Raw genomic sequence first — 24,458 nt, forward strand, 5'->3', positions numbered from 1 at the left:
CTGCCCTGAGCGACAGAAAGAGAGAAAAGAGAAGAGAAGAGAAGCCAAATCAAGCCCAAGCCCAAGGAGGCAGGAAGCACACATTATACCCCGGCAGGTTAACCGTGTGTGCAAGCACACAGCCCTCGAAAATAAAACACCCTTCGATGACAGGAAGTTGGTCATTAGTGTTAAGCCTGCAAAGTGAGTGAGCCCTGCGCTCTCTCTCTCTCTCTCTCTCTCTCTCTCTCTCTCTCTCTCTCTCTCTCTCTCTCTCTCTCTCTCTCTCCTCTCTCTCTCTCTCTCTCTCTCTCTCTCTCTCTCTCTCTCTCTCATACCGGGATGATTTAGCTGCGAGGCGGCCCCCAGTAGTTAAATCGTAAAGAAGTGCTCTGTCGTAGGGGCTAATCCTCGCTCTCGTCTCCAGTCCGCCTCGCGCCGTCAGATTCTCACTCTGAGGAGGAGCAGCTGGTGGGCTTGTGTTCAGTCCAGTCATTGCAGGCCCCCTCCTCACCCCCACCCGGCCCACATGGGATTGTTTGTGTTAAGACCATTTGCGGTTTCTCATTCTCCAACATCTCTGCTAATGGTGAGCATTTTTTTTTTTTTTTTATTCATTTTGGCCACGCTGTGTCTGTCATTTCCTGTCTCAACAAGTGTGGAATGACAGGAACTTTTAGCGCTGGCAACACCAATTTTTAGGCAGCCTGTTCTCTCTCTCTCCCTCTCCCTCTCTCTCTCCCTCTCCCTCTCCCTCTCCCCCCTCTCTCCTCTCTCTCTCTCTCTCTCTCTCTCTCTCTCTCTCTCTCTCTCTCTCTCTCTCTTTCTCTATCTTTCTCCTCTTTCTTGGCCTGTTTTAAGTCTGAGTCTAGACTAGACTGTTGTATTTATTTTATTTTTTTTTTACTGACAGTCGCAGCTGCTCCCTCAGCACAAACTTCACATCTGGGGGGCTTCATAATCACCCCCCACACCCCCCCCTCATCCACACACACACACACACTTGCTCACAAACTGTGACTTTTCTCTGCTGTACCAGTCGTTAGGCGCCTTCACCCTGCAGTTGCAGTCTGTGTGTTAGTCCTGGTGCAGCCTGCCGCTCCTGCCAGCCTTTTTTCAGCTGCAGGGTCTTCCTGCAGCCCCCTTTCAATCTGTGAGACTTTCAGTCTGTGGCTGTGGTGAGTCGCGCAGGTCTGCTACTCACTGCCCTCCCACCCCGGCGCCCGTTTGCTCGCCACACCCCCTCCTCAAAACACACCAACTTTCTCCCTCACACCCCCCCACGCAGTCTCCACCCTCCAGTCCTTCTCACACACACACACTCCTCCACACTACCCCCACTCACTCAGACCCACACACACAAACTCCTCCACACTACCCCCACTCACTCACACACACACACACACACACACTCCCACCACCCCCCACTCACACCCCACTCCCGCTCTTTGTTCAGACACAGCCAGCCCAATCCCTCCTCACGTCCCCCTAATCTTCACACAAAGGCCCAGTGTAAGGCCACCAATTATGTGCACACACAAGAGGGTTCCACCTCAGCCACATTCACGCTGTTCCCGGAGCCCAACACCGCCTTACCCCACTCTCGCCTGCTTTTGTGTGCCAACTTTAAAAGAGCCCCAAAATAAGTGAGTGCGTGCGTGCTTGCGTGCTTTCCTACAATTCCTAATAGTGAGGGGTGGAGTGTCCTCGACAGTCCTGTTTGGCCTTTCTGTGGGTGAGCGTGGTGTTTTGGGGGTTACGTTTTTATATGCTTAATTGTGTTGGTCAAATCTTGCTCCACTCCATTGGGAGAGGATAATGTGGGATTTCATGACCGTCACAGCTAGTTAGCGCTGGAAGTGTAATGGCCTCCATTGGAGTGGGAATCGTCCATCTGTGAACTGAAGGCACCGGGGCCGTTATGTGAACATATGACCCCCTCCGAGAGCTGCTTTGGCTTGGGTGTCCACTGGACAGCTCTGAACCGTGACTACACGAGAGGGCAGAATACAAACTGCTAGTGTGAAGTTGGTCTAATGCTCTGGTGTTGTGTGTTTGGAGTGTGTGTGTGGGTGGTGTCTTATCAAGTGGCCGATGTGGTCATGGCGAGGTTTCACCCAACGTCTCACGGTGAGGGTGAGTGTGCGCTGCTGCTGCTACATCCACAGGTGGGGAAAAGCGACCACCGCTTAACCCATTGGTCAGCCACAGACCTCACGCGGGCTTGCAGAAGGTCAGGAGACCTGGAATGGAGAGCAGAGGAGGCATGGGCCAGAGGGGAGGTTCAGAATTGTGTGTGTGTGTGGGGGGTGGGGATCACTTCGGCATGCATGATGTTCTGAGCTTCAGTATGTACAGCTGTCCCAGAACATCTGCTGCTTATGTTTACGTATTTGTGGTGAGCATGTTTGCCACATTTCTGTTTCGTCACCACACTTTCCTCCATCCCTGTTTAGTGTGTTTTAAATTGCATGTGTATGTAAGAGTGCGAGAGTGTGTCTGTGGTCCAGATTTCTAGTAAGCAGGGGAAGAATCAGGGTGGTGGGGTGAAAATTTTTTTTTTTTTTTTTTTTTTTTTTTTTTTTAAATGCCCGACAGGACGGATGTCTAGCAGCTCTTCCTGCCCCCTCAGACTCTGTCCAAAGAGGGACTTTCTCAGGTTGCGTGTGTCAGCAGCATTTAACTACCTTCCCCATTCCACTGAACTGTGCTGCAGTTCTTGCAGCTCTTCCTGATCCGGTAGCTGGCTAGTGCTGTTAAAGCCAGGAGCAGAAAGGTCTCCCGAACACCGTTGTGCTTCCAACCACTGTTGTCAGACAAGCCACAGGGCCATAGTGAGACAGTGTGTGTGTGATCCTGCGGTCGTGTTAATGGCTGACCTTTTCTCCAGCGACCTGTTTAGGTGATAGTTTGGCAGCTCCATCAAGGCAGCAGCCATGTGTTTCACAGATTTGTTTTTCATAGATGAGGGCCTGGTCACCTCTGCGTAATCTGCAGGAAATTCCTTGCGCAAGCGAGCACAACTTGGAGCCGCTCCACTGGCGCTTACTGGCACTCCTGTCCCTCAGCACAACTGCCGAGAATATTACACAAGTAGTGTACTCCAACTCACACTCTCTGTCTTTCTGTGTGTGTCTCTCTCTCTCTCTCTCTCTCTCTCTCTCTCTCTCTCTCTCTCTCTCTCTCTCTCTCTCTCTCTCTCTCTCTCTCTCTCTCTCTCTCTCTCTCTCTCTCTCTCTCTCCTCTCTCCTCTCTCTCTCTCTCTCTCTCTCTCTCTCTCTCTCGCGCTCACTCACACTCACCCTTCACATTCGCAAACACACATAAATTCAAATTCTCCCACGCAGACGTGCACATGAGCGTGTGAACCGTTCCCTTTTTTGATCGGTACGGGTGAGGCCTTCGTTGCATGTCATGCATGTCGCAATCAGTGGGAGGGAGAACGAGGGAGGAAACGGCGTGAGTAAGACCTTTCAGGGCGAACCATGCTCTCTTCCCTAAAGTATGAGCAAGCTGGAGGAGATCAGGTCAGAGACATAAAAGGGGTGAAAAAAAGAGAGAGAGAGAGAGAGAAAGACACGGACAGAGACAGAGAGGCTGAGAGAGAGCGATAAAGGCTCTGAGCGCGACAGATCCAAGGGAGAGGGTGGTGAAACGGGGATCTGCAAATAAAGGGCCTGTACAAACAGCAGGCTATTGAGTGCACCGGGAGGAAAGATCTGGAAGAAAAGAAGAGCGGATTAGCCACAGACCTTCCCATAAACCTGCTTTGTGTGCTTTGGAAGGGACGCCATGGTCTAATGTGTCCTAAATGCTCCTGTGTGTGTGTGTGTGTGTGTGTGTGTGTGTGTGTGTTGGGGTATGATTGATACAGACAGTGGCATATAGGCCCAGTTCTAGTCTGGGTCCCGGATCCTTTTTGTTCACTGTGGTGTGTCACTTCCTCTCCTAGATGGCCTGTGTTTTTTCTGGGGGGGGGGGGGGGGGTTGTTTCTCTTCTTAGATCGAAGCAATTAGTGTAAAGTGGCCCTCCATCGTCGGTGGCAGGGCTTTGGGCTGATAACAGCGGGGTGTGAGTGACGTGTGGCAGACATCCACCCTCACCGTCCACCTCCCCCCAACTCCAGCAAGACTGACCTCAGCCTCCTCCTACAGCTAAACAGAACTCAGCCCACAGAAACCATTCCAAACACTTCAGCACTGCACATTTACACTCATTCTCTCACACACACACACACACACACACACACACACACACACACACACACACGTAAAAAGCATAGGCATTCACACAGAGGCTTAAAGCAGAAATGCCAAGATTGTACCACCTTACTCAGGTTTCTCCAGTGGAGCCTCCTTGAGTAGATTATCTCAAATGCTTGGGCCCTGTTTTGTAATCCAAAGGCGGAGTGTCCACGCGTGTCCTTTTAGTAAACCACTGAAATAGCCTTCACACAGAGCAGTTATGGGGGCTTGATGGGAATTGGAGTCCTTGTCTACAGTAGGCCCGACTAAAGTGTGCTGTTACTAGTCCATTAGGCGGGTGCTCTGGCCTTGCCCCTGCCATTCCTGGACCCTTAAATAGATCAGGGGAAGATGGAGCTGAGAGCTCCTTCCCTGGCCATCTGATCGGTGGTCATTATGCCAGACGATTAATGCACCTCTGCATGCGGAGGTAATGATTTGTTTGGGTAAGGGACCCATGGCCGGTTATTTACTGGCCATTGCCACTAGTGCCGCAATGGGGATCCGGCGAGGCCACAGGCCGGGCAGGCAGTCTCGTCTGGAGGCGCAGTCTGTTTTTGTTTGGGTCTCTGCAGTGAAGGATTTGGTTTCATGTCATGCAGTGTTTTGGAAGGGAGGGAGGGGGGTGGGTGGGTGGGTGGGAGACTGCGTGTCGGCACAGACCCCGAGGCGACTGGCACCAATCGAGCTCTGTGCAGCTCTGTACAGTCACCTCACAAGTTTCCTAATCTATGTTCACCCCCTGCTGGAGGGTTTGTACTACTACAGCAAGCAGAGCAGTTGGGAATTCTACTGACAGGACAGGACTCTACTTGGATGCTTGTTTTTGATTTGTTTGATTTAGAGATGTCGTCTTGTCTTTCCAATTAAAGACTTGCTATCAGAAAGTTATGTATTTTCAACCTTCTCTCTAGCGTCATTTATCTCTGAAGAAATGCCCTGATGCTATATCAGGCACACGGTGTGATAGTGAGTCATGTCCCTGAGCTGTGTCACTGAACCTCTCTGGCCTTCCTTCCTGTCTTTTTTTTTTTTTTTTTTTCCCCACAGCTCTGAGGTGTAACTGCACCAACTGCGAGAGCAACGGCTATGAGTGTGAGACAGACGGGGCCTGCATGGCCTCCACGTCCAACATCGGCGGTGTGGAGCAGCACGTGCGCATCTGCATCTCGCGCGACAACCTCATGCCGCCGGGGCAGCCCTTCTACTGCCTGAGCGCCGAGGGCTACCTCAACACGCACTGCTGCTACACCGACTACTGCAACAGCGTCGACCTCCAGATGCCCACAGGTGAGCGGATCAAGGAAACTGCGTTGTCTCCTAGGGGCAATTGTTTGTACAGGCCTCGCCCTGCCTCGCTTGCCAGTCAGTCATGAGAGGGAGATATGAATGGGAGGGGAAATGACTACAAGGTCAATGGAGTGGCTGGGGGGGTAAATGTTCATCCATAAAATCACACACACCATCTGATTATGGGTATTATGGGCTTTATGTACCCATTATAAGTCATTGTGAAGAGAGTTCTCTATTGGTGTCTGATAACAACAATTCAAAATCAGAATCGTTTATTGCCAAGGTTTTTTCCACACGAGAAAAAAAAAAGCAAGGAATTCGATTTGGTAAAGCACTACTAAGAGGGCCTGATCCCAGTCCACAACAACGGAGTAGCTGTAAGGCTACAGCTTTTGAATTTCTCACAAAACTCTTTCATTTGAAAGAGATCGAAAATGTCAAGTTAAATGGAGTGGTCTGTCCTCCGTCAGCCTTGTGGTGGTGGAGATGTTTTATTTGTAAGGGCGTTGTGTGGTGACCGCTGGCCTATCTTGCCTGTGCTCCCCTGCAGTGCCGGAGCAGGAGAGCGCCCTAAGCAGTTGGGGGCCGGTGGAGCTGGTGGCGGTGATCGCCGGGCCCATCATCCTGGTGTGCCTGCTGCTGATCGTGGGCGTGCTGCTCTTCCAGCACCACCAGCGCACCTACAACCACCGGCAGCGGCTGGACGTGGAGGACCCGTCCTGCGACCACCTCTACCTCGCCAAGGACAAGACGCTGCAGGACCTCATCTTTGATATGTCCACCTCTGGCTCTGGCTCAGGTGAGTTCAGCTATTGTTGCTCAGCTAGGTGAAGGGAGATATTCAGATAGTTAAATTAGTGCCAGACGTGATTACAAATCTTAATTACTACGCTTAGGGTGATGACACATGGGGTAACTCGAACAATGTTGCTAGGCAACCACATAGCCAGTTCCATGTTTTTTGATGATCAAGAGAATTTGCCTACTGATGATTGAATTAGCTACTAATTATCAATATCAACGCGAGTGTCCCCAAACAGCATTACTCAGGAACTTATCCTCAATTCCTCAATTTCTGTAACATTTGTCAAAGTTGCAACGTGTCATCAGCTTTAGGTGTGTGACGTTAGTATTGGGATCATGTAGAAGTTGTATATACAAATAGAAATCAAGCATCAAAGCCTTTATACCAATCCTTTGAATTTCTTACCACCAACACTGGAAACCTTACACGTTTGAGTACTTAATCTAATTTCTTCACTAGAATGACATCTCCTCACCCAGATGACTGTCGTCATATGCAGTAGTTGACTGACTATATCTGACCCACCCTCTAATCTCTCCCCTTCCTTCAGGCCTCCCCCTGTTCGTGCAGAGGACTGTGGCCAGGACCATTGTCCTGCAGGAGATCATTGGGAAGGGGCGCTTCGGCGAGGTCTGGCGGGGCAAGTGGCGAGGCGGTGATGTGGCCGTCAAGATCTTCTCTTCGCGTGAGGAGCGCTCCTGGTTCCGCGAGGCGGAGATCTACCAGACCATCATGCTCCGGCACGAGAACATCCTGGGCTTTATCGCCGCAGACAACAAGGGTGAGTGCCATCTTAACACCTCCAGGTCATATTTAAAAAGGGGCTTTTCCACTGATTGTGACTCAGGGATTCATTTCAAATAAGGAAACAACCTGTGGACCACCACTGAGTGTACTTAATTGAAACATCATAAAATCATGGTCAGGGACCACCAGCAATGCCTTCATGGAGCACCAGTGGGCCATGGCCAACTGCTTGAAAACCCTTGTTTTAGAAGACTTAGGCCCACCAGAGTATCTAGAATTAAGGTTCTTGTTGCAGTCAGTGCAGATGTGAAGCAGTTTGACCTGCTACTATGGTTTAATCTCACCATATCATTTCATGTTATCAATATCTGTTCCTGCATTTTGTATAAACACAAGTATGCAAATCGTCTAGCCTATCTCTTTGTGCCTACAGCTTCCTTGTTCTGATATCCTCTCTTTTCCCTTCCTCCTTCTCCTCTCCATCTCTCCCCGTCCCAGACAATGGTACATGGACACAGCTGTGGCTGGTGTCGGACTACCACGAGCACGGCTCACTCTTTGACTACTTGAATCACTACTCGGTCACCATCGAGGGCATGATAAAGCTGGCGCTGTCTGCGGCCAGTGGACTGGCCCACCTGCACATGGAGATCCTGGGCACACAGGGTAAGGGCCTCCTTCTAAAGTGCCCCTCCTTCTAAAGTATGAGAGGTATCAGTGTTTCTGAATGGCCAATACATGCTGTAATCAAACCATTGCTAATAAGTGACTATTATGGCCTTCTCCATAGGAAAGCCTGGTATAGCACACCGTGACCTCAAGTCAAAGAATATCCTGGTGAAGAAGAACGCCACTTGTGCCATCGCTGACCTGGGACTGGCAGTGAGGCACGAGTCATCCACTGACACCATTGATATCGCACCCAATCAGAGAGTGGGCACAAAGAGGTACCAAGAGATCCCGTAAACATGACTGTCCTTGCAGCTTTTTACCCAGCATACAGAATTATTGTGTTTATACAAGGGTAACATGGACAACATGCATTGTTTGTTTTTTTTGTCTTAAATTATAATTAAACATATTTAGATACATATATGTATATAATTAAATCTTAATATACATATTATTTGTCTTAAATTGTAATTAACATCAGAAGAGTGAATGACATGATCCTGTGTGATGACCTCATATGCTACATACCTCATCTCTTCCCCCTGTCCCATCTCAGATATATGGCTCCAGAGGTTTTGGATGAGACCATCAATATGAAGCACTTTGATTCGTTCAAGTGTGCTGACATCTATGCCCTGGGTCTTGTATACTGGGAGATAGCGAGGCGCTGCAATGCTGGAGGTGAGATACAATGTTGCCATTCGTTGTGCATATGGAAGTTCAGAACTCCTTGAACCCACATATTTGAGTTATCTGATCTCTGTGGAATCCAGTGCTGCTGTAGCTGCCTATGCTGTCCTAGGCGTGTTCTGGTTGGCTCGTGTCAGTGGGTATAAAGCAGGCTGTTACCTCACAGGTATTCATGAAGAGTACCAGCTGCCCTACTACGACCTGGTGCCCTCGGATCCGTCCATCGAGGAGATGAGGAAGGTGGTGTGTGACCAGAGACTGCGGCCCAATGTGCCCAACTGGTGGCAGAGCTATGAGGTAAGAACAGAGCTGCCATTAGATTAGGAAGGACTGTCCTATATATATATATATATATATATATATATATATATATATATATATATATATATATATATATATATATATATATATATATATATATATATATATATATATATATATATATATATATATATATATATATATATATATATATATATATATATATATATTAATTTTTTTTTTTTTTTTTTTTTTTTTTTTTTTTTTTTTTTTTTTTTTTTTTGTCTTAAATTGTAATTCACAAGAACATCAGAAGAGTGAATGACTTGATCCTGTGTGTGATGACATCATATGCTACATACCTCATCTCATCTCTTCCCCCTGTCCCATCTCAGATAATTTTATTAATTATTTATGATGTACAATACTCCCTATAACTTGACATTTAAAGAAATTAAATAAATTACAACCCTGGGTATATAAGCTCAAATATCTATTTTGATACAATGTGTGTGTGTGTTTCAGGCACTGCGAGTAATGGGGAAGATCATGCGGGAGTGCTGGTACTCGAATGGTGCGGCGAGGCTGACGGCCCTGCGCATCAAAAAAACCCTGTCCCAGCTTAGTGTCCAGGAAGACGTGAAGATGTGAGACGCGCTCGGAAGGCGGTCCGGACCGGCTTCGCCTGCAGGACACTTCCACAGAGACGCACCAACCGAGCCGAGAGCGCACAGACTCTGAACTGGGAGAGTGGGAGTGAAAAAGAAAAGACAGAGTGAAAGATTTATTTTATGGAGAAAAAAAAGACCCTGCCAGTTTTTTCAAAGCCACACTTCTGTGTTGTAAAGAGGTCTACCTCACCTTTTTTAGCCCAAACTACTGAATCTAGCAATTTCGCCACCTCCACCTCCAACTCCAGCTCCAGCCCAGCACTACCAACCCTCCATGTGCACACCATCCCCTTCTTTCAGGATCCGTCCGACTCTGAAGCCACTCCACCCACCGGCTGACCACTCCCTACATCCTCCCCCTCCTCCCCGCACACCTGGGCCTCCTGTCCCTGAAGCGGAGGGCCCCCTGCTCCTCATCCACTGCACTCCTCCACCTTCTCCGCCCAGTGTTTGTGGATCCCTTATTTTGTGTTTGATGGGTTTTCTTTTCTGCGCATGTCATGGCAGTAACTACTAATGTACAGTGAATCGCTGTTTGTTTTAAAAATTCTCTTACAGTTCGAAACCTTGCCACTCCTTTATTTGATCTCCCTGCCATTTTCTAGTAATGGGACTATGTGAGAGACATTTAAGACAAACGGTTGTAGCTCTACACTACAATTCAGACCTAAAAAGTTTGTCCACAGTTATATGGGTTCTTTTTTCCTCCACTTTTTTTCCTCATACCATGTTATGCGCTACTGCAGTTGTAGAGAATGTGAAGGAAAAAAGGCAGACACCCTTTCCTTTTTGAGGTCTGATGCATTACAATAGCATAGGCAGGGATGTAGCAAGCCTTGATGTCTGTGACTGTGTTCAAGTGTGTATGTGAATATATATGTATATAGACTTCGTATTATAGCTCTGATGTAATATTTAAAATTGCAGGAGGGGTTAGGGGTATACTACACACATGTGCTTGGAAAGACCTTCTGTGTGAGAGGACCTTCCATATGGCAATGTATTAATCAGGCTACAGCTTATGGCCTCCTTACACCAAACAACTTTGACAAGATTTGGGAAAGATTCTTGAAAGATTGGAGTCTTTTGAGGAAAGCTTGAAAGGGGGGCATTAGTTAAAAAAGTACAATCTTTCAAAAATCTTTCCCAAATCTTGTCAAAGTTGTTTGGTGTAAGGTGGCCATAAGGCGTGGAGATGTGGTTTGGACTGTTTGGGTTCAATCCCAGTCACAGCACTACAATGCTGCAAACAGTGTGGCTGTGCACGTGTGTCTGAATGATTTTATTGTGATTTGAATCAATAAGGATCAATCTCTTGATGTGGTCCATGATTCGTTTTCTTGGACTTTTATTTTGTTCAATGTTTTGGGGGTGATTAACATTTTATTTATTTGTTAATATTTTATATATAGTTTTTTTTTTTTTTTTTTTTTCTTCGTTCACTGTGATATGTTAATCAGGGGAGTATTGTCAGTGGAGCCCAGGTCACTGTCAAACAATGGCTGATAGAAGTGACAGAAGTCAGATAATCAAACCTGCGTGATCTGCTGGAGAGCCATACACTGAGAAACTGACCTTTTAGGGAAGGGGAATTATTATGTCTGCACTGTCTTGTAATGAGAAAGAAAGTGTGTTCATACTTTGGTTTCTGATTTAAGTAGATTTTTAAATTTATGGAAAAAAAAATCCTTTTTTTTTAATAATATCTGGAAATCATCCTTTATGACAATCTTTGATGGAACTGACGTCTGTGGTTTCGCATACTGATTCTGTTGTCTGGGCACTGTGAGATGTCTTTGGAAATAAGGTTGATTGAATAAGAACTGAATGCTGGTTCACCACTTAGTTCATGCATTATGTATATTTGTATTGTAAAGTATTGCATCTTTTAGCTAATCAATATCACTTGTTTATAATCAACTACTCCAAATATACCTTTTTTTTCTACTGTTTGTATTTTTAGCTTTCCAAACAAACTTGAAGGTACTACTGATCTAAACTACTACTCTGCCTCCTGTTGCTGTCCATTTGTTGTCATTTGGAGCCATGACCTGTAGTAAAGACATTTTTACTTGCACAGTTAGTTAGATTCTTCTTTCATTTAAAACTGCTTGGGCTGCTGGTCACGCATGGAAGTATTAAGTCCATGTAAGTAGGTCTCCAACCATCCAATAAAACGCTCATTCCTGTTGTGAATCACCACCAATGTCCTGTTCTTGTAGAGGTGAGGGGTCCCGATTCCCAGCACTGGGACAGATGGGAGTTCTGCATTGGTGTCTGGTGTTCCTTGGCTGAGCTACTCTGACCTCCTCCATGAATACCCCCTCATGCCATTCTGTTTATGAATGTCAAACATCAGTTGGTTACCTTATATGATCCTTTAAAAAACCCTTGAAGTGGTCATTATTAGGTGCAAAATATTTGACAATTAATGTTTGGTGTCCACATTTATGTGGAGCCTGAAGACATTTGGGGGACAGGATTTCGGTGCATTGACTGTTCCTTTCACTTGAACTGAAACACTAAATGTGACTGCTCATTTGAAATATGGTGCTCTGCATAAACAAAAACACTGGGTTATCAATATTTGCCTAAAGAATGATCTGAGATGCAGGTGAGTGTAGAGTAAACTTGTCCTGTTATTTAGGTCGAACTTGTTGTCAGTGTCGTCTGTGTGTTCAGAACACACCTGGAGGTGTTGTGGTGAGGTGTGTACCACACAGGGTGTGAGGGGATCCAGGGAAGCTGGCACAGTTTGGCTGATCCGCTGTTTAGCGAGAGTCAACTTGGCATGATGTAAACCAAATGTCAAACATGATTGTACATGTTTGGTGTGTCAACATGTGACTAATGCCGTTCAGATTCTTTGGATGACATTCTGCGCCTGTGTTGACAAAGTTGAGTTATTAGTCAAACCCGTCAGCCATGTCAAAAACGCAAGTTTTTTCAGGATTAGTTTGAATATGTGTATTCGAATGATGCATTAATAAACATTTACTTTCTAATGTTGTCTTAACGTTTTGGTCATTTCAAATGTTGCCCCTCCTAAGTCAAAGTAAAATTCACAATATCCACAGTGTGTGAATACAGTTTTTGCCTATGCTTACACACTTTTTGCAGAATTTAGCTCATTATGTAAAAACTCTACACACAGCCAAATAAGACATGGCACGTGGAGATAAACAACTATCTATGCCAAAATGAAACACTGCAATCAAAACTCAATAATCCTTTCTAAAAATGTAATTATTGCAACAAAACCATACAGACATGCACCATTTGAATTATTATTTCAAATAAACAGCAACATACTGATGTGCTTTATATAAAACACTGCAGTCTTTGTATTTCTATTGTCATTTTCTCAGACTTTGTCTTCTGTGAAATTCAAAAGTTGAATTTCTGCAGTAATCACATTCTTTTACATTTCTTACAGAAATAAAGAAAAATAGAATCACAGTTATCAATACAATGCGGTAACTGAATGTACCCTAAACAAATAAAAATGTCTAAATAATTCTGCCTTCTGTTCAGATCTGGCCACAAGTCCTCATCTACATCGCAGGCGATGTCCTTTCAGGCTAGGCAACAGGGAAAATATCACCTTGTGTGCCATATCTTGAACTGACCCCACATCAATGTCTCTGCATGCCCCTTCAATTGCTTGCAAAAGAGGCATGCAGGTATGTGGTTGGTGATCATATACTTTTCATTGGCCCACTGAAAATAATTATTTGATACGTTTTAGAAATGGGGAGTAAAGGGGCAAATACAGAACTGTACACGGGTACTCAATTTAAAGTACACACTTGAACCTGAACCTTACCTGAAGTCTATTTGTAGTGCTATGCCTCAGACTGATTGGTGTTTGATTTTCTCTGTAAGTGTTATCAGGTATGTGTGTCTGGGTATTACCAATTACCAGATGTGCTTGCATTTTGAATGAAAGTGTTTTCCCAATACAATGATAACAGATTTTATTTTTGAACAAAGTGTCTAATGTAAGAAACCGTGTGTAGTGTTTCGCAATTAGTGTGTTGCAGAATTGCAAATAATGTGCAAAGCAGAAAATGTGTTTAAGCTATAGTTACACAGGTACAAGAAGTTTAAGCATTGAGGCTTTGGTCTAAGCATTCATTTTTAGTGTGTAAGCAATGGGCAAAAACTATAAACATTTACTTTCTAAAGCTGAATAAGACTAAGTTCATATCAATCAATGCATGTGTGGTGAGATGTAGCTGATCCATGCTGGTAACTGGTACAATTGTGAAGGCCCGCTGTTGTCGACTGTTATTATGTAAACCAAATGTCAGACATGATTGTACGTGTTTGCCGTGTCAACATGTGACTAATGGCCCTCAGATTCTTTGGACGACATTCTGTTCATGCAAAGTTATGTGAAAACCATGTAAAAAATGCAAATCTTTTCAAGATTAGTTTGAAAATCTTTCATTAACATTTATTCATTTAGCGGAAGAAATTTTCAAGTAATGTATAAACGTAAAATTACATCTTATTAGTATTGCATCTTTTACAGACAAGTTCCTGAAAAGCCCATTTTAACAAAGCCCTGTCACTTGAAGATGAAATTGTACATCCATTGACACGGTTTATATTTAAAATGCATTTATTTTCCTTTACAAGAAAGCAGAGACAAAGAAATAAATGGAAGGAGAAAGGGGCTAGGGAGGGAGGGGGAAGCCGTATATAAAGAGATGCAACCTCTGGCGTCGTCAAAAAATATGTACAATTCAAAATTATATCCATACAAAACATGCCACATAGAATAAAAATGATCATTTATTCATCTGCCCTAAAAAGAGGTCTGCTGTACAGATGCGACATCTTCTTAAAAAGTAGGTTACGTTAAAAAACCAACTTCAGCCATTTCGTTTTATTAAATTATAAAGATATGCAGATACGCAAACAAAAAAAAAACTTAAATTAAGATTTCCAAACAGAAAGTAAGAACAAATCGCAGGCTGAAATCCAGTGAGAGCCAATGTGTTTTTTCTTTTATATTATGGTCTTCCCTTGAAAACATAAAAATATATATATATAGCTATATCACTGCTTCTGATACTCGTTTTAACATCTAACCTTTAAAGAGAAGAACTCCATAAGATGCTGAGTGCAATTCTTTCTTGGGTAAATATGGGGATACTGTAGAATATCAAGTCATAACATACATCAGGCTATGTAGCCAATTCACAAGCTATATATATATATATGTATGTATGTATATATATGAACACATTCACTTCTAGAGGGAAGAAATCATTACCAAAAACAAACAAAACAAACACCAATCATATCAAAACTATCTTCAAGAGTTGTAAGATTTGCCATTTACTGAGTCTACTAATTCCAATTTCGCCTAATTCAAGGACAGGTTATCTTCTGAAGTTTACAAGCAGTAGCATAAATAAATCAAAGTAGAAACATAGGGAGAACAATATTACATAAATACACAAATGCTATGCACCATTTTACTGCTTTTCCCCTTGATGAAATATAGTTAATCAGCAAAACTTTACATTTTTCAAATTCACCTGAACCACTCATCGGTCACCGGTGAAGACAAGAAATCCAGCACACGTTCTTTCTTTCTTTTTTTTGTTTTTTTTTTTGTGTTTTTTGTCAAACTGTTTGTGGTGTTATAGCAAAAACGCTAATAGAAAAACACATAAATGCAAAAAACACTCTGGTTCATATACATATCAGGATAGTACTTTGTTTGCGATTTTACATATATATATTTTATATATATATATATATATACACATACACACACACACACACACACATTTAATCTTTCTGATAAAACGATATCCAGTGGTTGATTTGTGTTGATGTTATTTCTCTACAATTGGATTTTTATTGATTAAAAAGGGGCTGGAGTTTCTTGTCCCCTTCCCCCCCCTTTTCATATTTACAGTTTGTACATTTTGCATTTTTTCCATTATTATTTAATATGAGGTCCTAAGTCAGAGGGAGGAGGAACATAACGTAGCATGGACCTCAGGAGACTCCTCTTAAGAGACTCCTTGGTTTGAAGACTTTAAAATTCAGTTTTTTGTTTTTAAATTACTTTACTTAAAAAAGGAAAAAATTCAACAGGAAAAGAAAGCAAATGCCCTTTTATAGTCTCTCTCTGCCATTGCTTGGAGCCTTTCATAGGGGAGGTGTGTGTGTGTGTGTGGGGGGGGGGGTGCTACCACCATCAAAACCACAGCACAGGGAGGGCAAACACACTGGCTTGGCTATGGCAGAGAAAGACTCACTACAGTAAGTTTACAACAGTCAACTAGAACAAGGGAAGAGGCATACTGTAGGATAATGCTGGGGGATGGTTACATGACATGACACCGCATGGCTGACGGGGTGAGGGTTCTACGCAATGGGAGAACACGCTCTCAAACTCAATAGTAGTCTTGCATCATCAGTTACCTTTCATCAAACATTGGACTTGCCGTTACAAAAAGCCTGAGGTGGTCAGGCATACAGTCTCAGTTGAGGTTAGCTGAACCATGATCAGAAAGCGAGAGAGGAGGAGGAAAAACTTCAAAGTGCACCCATGATTCAATAGGCTGTGGAACCTGTCATTCACATCATTAGCTCCGCCCTCCGCGACAAGACAAGTCGATTTCTATTGTGCGTTTACACACTGAATAAAAAAAAAAAAAAGAAAAGATGATTGCAAGATTTAGATTTGTTTTGCAAAAGCGTGGGAGAGAATAACACAAAAAGATCAGCTACACGAGACGCTCAGAGGGTGGGGCCGCAACTCACGACACCCAATCACCCGCTGATGCGATCACATCACGATTAATGCTTCATGATTCTAACCAAAGCCCTGCTTGTGTGGAGGCTTTAGAATAGATAGCAAATGTGGTTCACTACTGTAAATCACTAGAAAGCGAAAACCAAAACAAACAAGAATGCATTTATATTGACAGATAAGATGAGAAGCAAACCTGCTGCTTAAGTTTCCCTGCTTATCCGAGAAGGCATTCACCATGAACACATTCCTACCTTCCCCTTTCCACAGTAGCACTTAACAGTTTTTGTACAAAGCAGTCACTTCCCACAAACTCAATGAGGTAGACAGGGGTCAAGCTAACCCACCTTTGAACTCCATACAAATAAAACATCTGGTGCCTTTTGTGAAGCCACAGGTCAAATATTATCTCAACTCTTATATTATCTTACATCTTATCCATCAAAAGATACCCAGTTCTGTGCGGAGCCCCTCCAGGATTGTCTTGCTGATACATCCTAGTTGATCTTCATCTTCATTGATGACTTGGTGGGAGAGAATGTTGCACCGGGGGTGTGGGAGGAAGGGCGGGATGGTGGGGGTGAGAGAGACCAACGAGGAAAAAAGATACAATAGGTCCAAGTGAAAGTCTTATTAGTTCATCTGAGTAATTGAAATGGCTTTAAAAATCAACGTTCTTCACTTATTACTACCCTACAAACACACTGATATGATCTCTAAAATCAGGGGGCTTTTGGTAAGTGTAAAAAGGATTGATTCCAGCCAGTCAGTCAATCAGTCAGCTAGCTTATTATGGGAGAGCAGTAGAGGAAGTAGAGGTGCTTTTGGCAAGCAAGGTTTTTGTTATTGGTGGTGGTGCTATTGTTTATTCCAAAACGTCACGAAACAGTAAAACAAAACAAAACAAAAAAATCTATTCAAGCATGGCCACCATTGCTGCTTGCGCAAAACAGGTGGCATCTTCCAAGGGTATCCTCCCTTCAGACCTTTGGCTCCTGGGTTGAGAAATGCAAAGTCTTGTCTTTCAGTGAAGGGAGGCAACCCTTTTCGCCTCCAGCCTGGAGTCTGACGACAGCTTATGAACTGAGTGATGAGTAGGGTCCGACAGGCTTTGGCGCAGGGGTGGGGTGGGGGTGAGGTGGCAGGTGTGGCAACAGAGGGAGGAGGGAGGCATGCGTCCCCTTTCCCAACGCTCCACCCTGTTAGTTCATCCATTTTCTGCAGTTCCACGCTCCGCAGTGGCAGGGGATCTTGTGCTGATCATCCTCAAAGTCAAACTGGTAGTCATAGGTCAGCTGGAGAGGGAGAGAGAGAGAGAAAGTAATGGAGGACGATGCTTACTTTTATATATATATATATATATATATTTTTTTTTTTTTTTTGTGGGGGGGGGGTTGGGGGCTTTTTTTGCCTCCATTGTGACAGGACAGTGAAGAGAGAGACAGGAAGCGAGTGGGAGAGAGAGATGGGGCGGGATCGGAAAATGACCCAGGCCGGCAGGACCCGAAACCTGGATCCCCGTGGGCACCTGGACCCAAATGCGGCACGGACGCTGCAGCCAGCTGCACCAAAGCATCCCCTCCTCCCCTCCCCAGGGTAATGCTTGCTTGATAGGCTGAAACTGAAAAAAAGTTTCTAAAATACAGGCTGGTTCTGAATTAGGTCCCGTCCACACGGAGACGCTTTTTGGGTTAAACGCACCGGTTTTCCTTCGTCTTGGCTGATCGTCCAAACGAATCCTGTAAAAGCACTGCCCGAAACCGCACTTTTTTGAAACCTGGTCCCAGGGTGGAAAAATCTGAAACCGTAGCCCTTGTGAGTTCGTTTGGACGGCGAAACCGCATATTTGCTGTATTGATGATGTCATTGCCTCACCTCAGCTGCCCTGGACTTGACACTTATAGTATTGCCTAACAATACTAGTTTTCATACATGACATTACCTACAATTACACTCAGTAGGATAAATATCACAACTGGTGCTGCGCAGCGCCAATCATGACTTCATGAGAAGATCATTATCATGACATGGTGGACCGAACAGTGTTTTTTCCCTGTGTTTTCTTGATGCATTTCTAGCTATTGTTAGTTGACGCGAGAGAACTATAATCAGAAGTTATTAGTATAAGTATAAGTATATATACTCTTTTGATCCCGTGAGGGAAATTTGGTCTCTGCATTTATCCCAATCCGTGAATTAGTGAAACACACACAGCACAGTGTACACACAGTGAGGTGAAGCACACACTAATCCCGGCGCAGTGAGCTGCCTGCATCAACAGCAACTTCAGCCGTGCCTACTGGTCGGGGTTCGAACCGGCAACCCTCCGGTTACAGGTCCGAAGTGCTAACCAGTAGGCCACGGCTGCCCCTAAAGGGGAGTGCGGTGTAAGTTTAAATTAGTTTGTGCGTAGTGGCGGTGTCATTCATTTATTTTACATGTCTTACAATATAAATAAATGCATTCATAGTCTAGTGAAGTCAGATATGAGCATACAAAGACGCGTAACTCATGTTAAGCCTATGGTAGATGCGCACTAAATGTGAATGCGCGATTTGATGCAGGCAAAAGTGTCGACTGTTGGACGAAGGTATTATAGCAATATTATAAATGTAGCGACAGAATAGCCTAACTTGGGTTGACCAAGCGTTTATTAGCCTATGCATTTGCGGTGATAGCCAAAACTAATGTGAATCGCGGACTATCCTACAACCAAAGAAAGTAAAGGAGATCATTTGTACCTGCGTTAGCCAAATAAAGGACGCGACTGCACCCTTCACAAACCGTAAAAATGAAGTTTATTCGTTTTACAGTTGACAGTTCACCATCAGTCCACACAAACAATTCTGGTTTCCTTGCACTAGCCATTAGACGTCCTAGCCTAGTTTGTATAGCCTACAGCGCGCAAGCTTTGGTCAATTTCTGTGAAACAGTGCCACCTATAGGCCTAGGATATGAAGTAACGTGTTGAGTCGTGTTGAGATGGATCCGTTTGGATGCAAATATTCTTGATACGGTTCCAGGGAAGACGGAGGAAAAAAAGATCGGTTTGGTACGTGTGGACTAGCCCTTAGTTGGTCACTTACCTCCTCGCCCTTGGGAATTCGGCGGCTGGAGATGATAATGATCTTGTCCTCTTTGTCAAAGGTCACCACCTCAGCAACACAGTTGGGTGCACAAGAGTGGTTCACATAGCTTGAAAAGAAGCAAGACAAGATTGTTGTTTACCAAGTAGAGTCAAGTAAGGTTGTCACATTAGCTGCTTGTTCTGCATGTTCTGCGGATGTCAAGCGGTTGGGCCGTATATATCTGAACAACATAACCAGCTATTTGGAAATCGAACTTAGCCGGCTCTTACACTACTCCCCTCCTAGTATTTCCGACGGACATTATGTAAATGACCTTGTGTCTGAACGAAGCGAAGAACATGTAGAGATTCTGTTCATGTGCGTGTTCAGCCACGTTCAACCTGTTCAACCACGCAGAGATTCTGTTCATGTGCGTCGGTGTCGTTCACACACAATGTCCGCATGTTAGCATCATATCTGAATCACCCGAGGGGTCATACCTTCGTTTGACAAAGATCCGCATATACTGCGGAGGTTGTGTCTGAAAGCAGCTATTGGAGACAAATGAGTAAACAATCCATCACATAGATGTAGGCAGGCAAGTAGACAGACACTCACCGAGCAGGCCCACCAGTAAGGGTAGCATCAATCACATGTTCGTTATTGGTACGGAACATATAGATCCCACGGTTCTAGAGAAGAGAACCCAACAAAAGCAGGAGAAAAAGTGTTATCTGCACTCCTCTACAAATTGAGCATTTAGTAGACAATGTAGGCAAAGTAAAACTTATTTTGTCTTACCTGCTCCTCATAGATTTTTTCCCGACGGTTGGCAACCTCATTGCGGATGATTGTGCCAATGTACTCGATGACCATGGTGTGTTTCTCCAGGTCTTTGGCGGCGTACAGACCCAGTCCTTGGATTCGTGAACGGGCCAGATAGACGTTGTTCTTCCACTCAGTCTTCAGGCGCCGGTACTGAGATGACTTGGAGTGGACAAACTGCTTGCTGTAGGGGGTGTTGGTCTCCCCAGTAAAGGTGCTCTGATAAGCTTTTGACATGCTTGTGCTGTTCAGGGTGTGTGGTCTGGAAATAAAAAAAATGCTTAAGAAAACTTCCTTTGCAAACTCAAGTAAAATCTCTACAATTTGCACACTATAAGTTCACTAAGTTATGGAAGTATAAATCCATTGCGATTCTGGATTGTTGCTTGTATAAACTAGGCTGCTCCACAGGAGTCCATGTATGCTCACCTCTTGCCGTGGGTGAGGATCTTGGGCTCAGAGCGAGCACAGCCTGTGGGGTTGATCATGAGCGGCAGCTCCATCAGGGGGTGGCGTCCATAACGGAACACGTAGTCCTGGCAGTTCTCCACTCCAGGTAACTGGTATACAGTAGACCATGTTAGTTCTAGAAGGCATGGAGCACTTAAGACAACAGTTCAAGTTTGTGGCTTAGTAAAGCTGCTTCCTTTTACTTACGGATTCAGTGATGCGCATGACGGCGTGCAGCCGGAGTCCATACATTTCCTCTCCCTTCACATGGTCAGTAAAGAGCTTCAGCATGCCTGCCTCCTCACGCAGCTTGGCCACCCGCTGCACTATTGTACCCCAAATACCTGCAGGACAAGATTGATCAATCAATTGGCTTTGCTAAATAGGAATATGGCCACTCAAGGAGTTAAAATACGCTCAGCTTAAACTATGCCTATGATTGCATATGTTAACTGCCAGATAAATCCTATGTTAAGTAAGTTCTCCAAAATTGCAATACAAAATGCAATACTGACAATGACAGGACAATGACATGCAACACAGCAGTTTGCACATACATATGTGTTGTTGGGGGGGGGGGTCAACTATATTCATAACCTTAAAAAGGGCAACACACACCATCAGGGCTGTTGTCTTGGAATTGCAGATCGTCTTGACCCCGCTCCAACACGCGCACCTCAAACAGTGGCCTGCACTCGGTTTCGCTGATGCGGCAGCGGTACCGGCAGCGCTTGTTGGGCACCCGGGTGCTCCAGTAGATGCGTGTGGCCTCGTAGCCCACGGGAAAGATGGCAGTGGGCGAGTGGAAGCAAGCCATCTGCGAGGGCAGCAGCTGGCCCACAGCGTGGAAGATGAGGCCACCCACGCGGAACATGTGGATGCGGTCGCCGCGCTGCAGGATGCTGGCGATCTGCTTCACCTCGTCGCGCTCGATGTAGACGCGGCGAAAGACTGCAAAGGTGCTCAGCTCTTCCTCACTCGGACCCTTGAGCTTGTGCTGCGTGCAAAGCATGGTCTTATCCTTGAAGAACATGCAGCGAGCGCGGATGGCGCAGGCAAAGTGGTAGACATTGGGGCAGCGCAGGCGGTTGCAGCTGTTGGTGGCACCCGACTTCTGGCAATAGGCGCAACGGGTGCCCAGGCCACGACGCAGCGCCACCTCCACGTTCATGAGTGCGCCGCCCTGCGTCTCGTACACCTCAGTGGACCACAGGGCGCAGTTCAGGTGCACCCAGAGGTCCACGTCGATGTTAAGCAGCCGGGCGGGACCGTCCGTGGCACCGTCGCCCTCCTCGTGACAGAAACAGCACTTCCGCTTGTCGCGCGGCATCTTGTTGGGCCGCAGCGTGATCTGCAGGCGCTCCATCAGCTCAGACACCTCCCGGCTGTTCTCTTTCTTGGAGCCGCCCTTGCGGATGGTGATGACCAGCTGCAGCCGCTTCCAGCGCAGGCCCTTCCACTTCTTCATCTTTGGCTTCACCTCCAGGTCGTCACCGGACAGTGGCCGGCTACGCTGCTTGATCAGTTTGGGGGACAAGGCCATGCTGAAGGGAGGATGGGACTGTATGGGAGTGACTGAGGGTGATGGCTCCTGCTTGGGGAGAGGAGAGGTTAAAGCAGCAGCAATGGCAGCAGCAACAGCATCGTCCCCACTAGAAGCAGCAGGAGGCTGGTCAGGGGGGACAATCATCTCCTGCTCAGGCTCAGTTTTGATGATGGCATCAGCAGGGTTCACAGGAGCTGGTGATGGAGATGGGGAACTGGGTTGGGCAGGAAGAGACTCTGTTTCAGCGGGAGCGTCCACGGGTGGAGCAGAGGCTGCATCTGCAACAGCATCAGAGGCGGTCTCTGTCTCTGGAACAGGGGTAGGGGCAGGGGCAGGGGCAAGGGCAGGAACAGAAGCAGGTGGTGGCGGTGGGGGAGGAGGTGGTGGAGAGGGAGATGGTGGTGGAGACTCCTCAACAGGGAAGACCGGGAGGTGACGCACATCCAGGTCAGACACATTAGTGGTGTAACAGTGCTGGACTGGTCTATCCTCTTCCTCAGGGCACTCCTGAAAGAGACAGAATGGGTCATACAGAAGGCATGAAAATCCAGAACTCCCAAAAGGTGAGTCTTCTAGCTATACATTTTATATGCAAAACTAAATGTGTCTACTTAAACCACTACAGATTATATACTACTACTATATCTATTGGTGCTCCAACTACCACAGCCATGGGTTTTTAATTAAACCCACCTGTTTGATGAGAGACAGGATGTCTATTTGCTTCTTCAGAGTGCACCCAGGTAAAGTCACGTCAAACTGCCTCACCCATTCTGCATCCTGGTTTCCATCCACTGTACCGGGCTTCAAACACAGGGCTCCTGAAATGAGATTCAGAGAGAATTTCATGTCAATAACAAGCTGGAATCCCAATAGAATTACCACTTCAGTTTTGAATAGCTGCCCCCTAGTGTCCATATACACTTGATGCAGGGTATTCCAACATTCCATGTTGGCCCAATTATGCCAGACAACCAAGTACTCACATAATTAAAAATGATTAGCAAGATAGGCACTGACTAAAAAGGACAAACATCAAACTTGAAACACCTCTCTTATAAAATCCAATGAATGAATGTTCCCTGTAAATTAGTCTCTCAATATGAAAATCTAACATTTGAATACAAGAGCACACAAAAGGCCACACCATGAAACAGGAACTTTGTATGTAAATATATCCCTTGAGAAGGACAACAACATAGGTATTATTTCACCCAACCGCAACATTATATGATAAGCAAAGCAGAATATCTAATAAAAAACATTTAGGTCACTCTTTTTTTACAAGACATTGATGTGGGAGGAACAAGGATGTGGATTACCTGGATTAGAGGGATCTGGGCCTTTTCCAGGTCCAGCGCCTCCTGCTCTACCCGGACTCTGGGGGAAAGTCACCTCATAGGAGCTTGGAATCCGCATATGCAAAAGCTGGGCCACAGCCACCATGACCGTGTTCAGATTCTGTGCAGAGAAAGGTTGTGTTGCAAGGTTAGAGTGAGAGCATGTGCTTTAGCTGCTGCCAAATTGAGGATACAATAGCCCTGAGGAATTCTGTACCTTGGCTGCAGCTGCAGACAGTGTGAACGTGACTGACACCTCATTGTTCTTTGCTTTATCCCATGGACCAGTTGTTGAGACTACCTTCCCATCTACGGCCTCAAATGGCTTTGTTTCTGGAAAAACTAAAACAAAAACCCACCAGACCTTGGTTAATTACCTGCTGATAAAAAACCCATTACATATTGACGTGTACAGATTGAGGGGATGTTTCTAGACATACCAGGTATGGCAGCACGGGGTATGATTGGAATGACTGGGGAAATCGCCCTCTCATTTTCTTCCTCTTTGGGCTCCAGCAGGGGAAACCTTGGGATGTCTTCACCTATCTGACTCTCAGGGGAAGAGGCCGGAACTATGCCATCAAGGGCATCACTATCATCATCACTCTCCATTCTGAAAAACCAATATGTCCCATCAGAAGAGTAGAATGCACTGCACACAACAGAGAATACTTCTCATGGAATTCAAGCAACCCAGCAAATTCAGTGTGTGTACCTGATGTCCTCATTCTGGTTGTGAGGTGGAGTGGGTAGGGCTGCTAGTATGTCGACACTCTTCACTTCCTCAGCAACGGAATCTAGAGCAAAATTAATCACTGCATTATTCCTGGTCACCATTAGATCACTCAAATACAAAATTGTGTGCATCCTTACTCTTACCCATAGTGTTTTCTGATGCTTCCGTCTCCTTCTTATCCTCAGACAGCTCCTCTACAGCAGTCACACCATTCAGCAGCTTGTGCTGCACAGAGGGTGGTGGAGTAGGGGGCAAGGATGATGGTGGTGTTGGTGGGTTACTGAGGTTATTCTAAGATTCAAAGATCAGACAACTGGTGTCACAATTTGCCTCAATGAAAACTCAGTCA

At 45.3% G+C, this 24,458-nt stretch overlaps 2 protein-coding genes across 7 annotated transcripts in view; one reads left to right on the forward strand and one right to left on the reverse strand.

The window, feature by feature from the left end:
- The window catches only part of acvr1ba (activin A receptor type 1Ba), a 19,388-nt gene extending 7,948 nt beyond the window's left edge, over window positions 1–11,440 (forward strand). The window contains exons 2-9 of the mRNA XM_042098063.1: window positions 5,275–5,514; window positions 6,068–6,316; window positions 6,873–7,103; window positions 7,568–7,735; window positions 7,860–8,016; window positions 8,298–8,422; window positions 8,598–8,728; window positions 9,218–11,440. Coding sequence (XP_041953997.1) covers window positions 5,275–5,514; window positions 6,068–6,316; window positions 6,873–7,103; window positions 7,568–7,735; window positions 7,860–8,016; window positions 8,298–8,422; window positions 8,598–8,728; window positions 9,218–9,343 — 1,427 coding nt within the window. The 3' untranslated portion in view covers window positions 9,344–11,440. The remainder of the gene's footprint in view (window positions 1–5,274; window positions 5,515–6,067; window positions 6,317–6,872; window positions 7,104–7,567; window positions 7,736–7,859; window positions 8,017–8,297; window positions 8,423–8,597; window positions 8,729–9,217) is intronic.
- A 2,532-nt stretch (window positions 11,441–13,972) lies between these two features.
- Window positions 13,973–24,458, reverse strand: part of kmt2d (lysine (K)-specific methyltransferase 2D) — a 41,178-nt gene continuing 30,692 nt past the window's right edge. For 5 of the 6 annotated variants that reach the window (XM_042098055.1, XM_042098056.1, XM_042098052.1 and 2 more), the window contains exons 43-55: window positions 24,253–24,400; window positions 24,089–24,170; window positions 23,814–23,986; window positions 23,591–23,715; window positions 23,356–23,494; window positions 22,727–22,854; window positions 21,106–22,540; window positions 20,695–20,831; window positions 20,467–20,597; window positions 20,014–20,299; window positions 19,831–19,904; window positions 19,231–19,339; window positions 13,973–17,439 (exon numbers count right to left, since the gene is read on the reverse strand). In XM_042098055.1, the coding sequence (XP_041953989.1) occupies window positions 17,347–17,439; window positions 19,231–19,339; window positions 19,831–19,904; window positions 20,014–20,299; window positions 20,467–20,597; window positions 20,695–20,831; window positions 21,106–22,540; window positions 22,727–22,854; window positions 23,356–23,494; window positions 23,591–23,715; window positions 23,814–23,986; window positions 24,089–24,170; window positions 24,253–24,400 (3,060 nt within the window). In that variant the 3' untranslated portion in view covers window positions 13,973–17,346. The remainder of the gene's footprint in view (window positions 17,440–19,230; window positions 19,340–19,830; window positions 19,905–20,013; window positions 20,300–20,466; window positions 20,598–20,694; window positions 20,832–21,105; window positions 22,541–22,726; window positions 22,855–23,355; window positions 23,495–23,590; window positions 23,716–23,813; window positions 23,987–24,088; window positions 24,171–24,252; window positions 24,401–24,458) is intronic. The other variant, XM_042098057.1, reaches the window with a different exon arrangement.

This window comes from Alosa sapidissima, chromosome 7, assembly GCF_018492685.1.
Source record: "Alosa sapidissima isolate fAloSap1 chromosome 7, fAloSap1.pri, whole genome shotgun sequence".
Lineage (NCBI taxonomy): Eukaryota > Metazoa > Chordata > Actinopteri > Clupeiformes > Clupeidae > Alosa > Alosa sapidissima.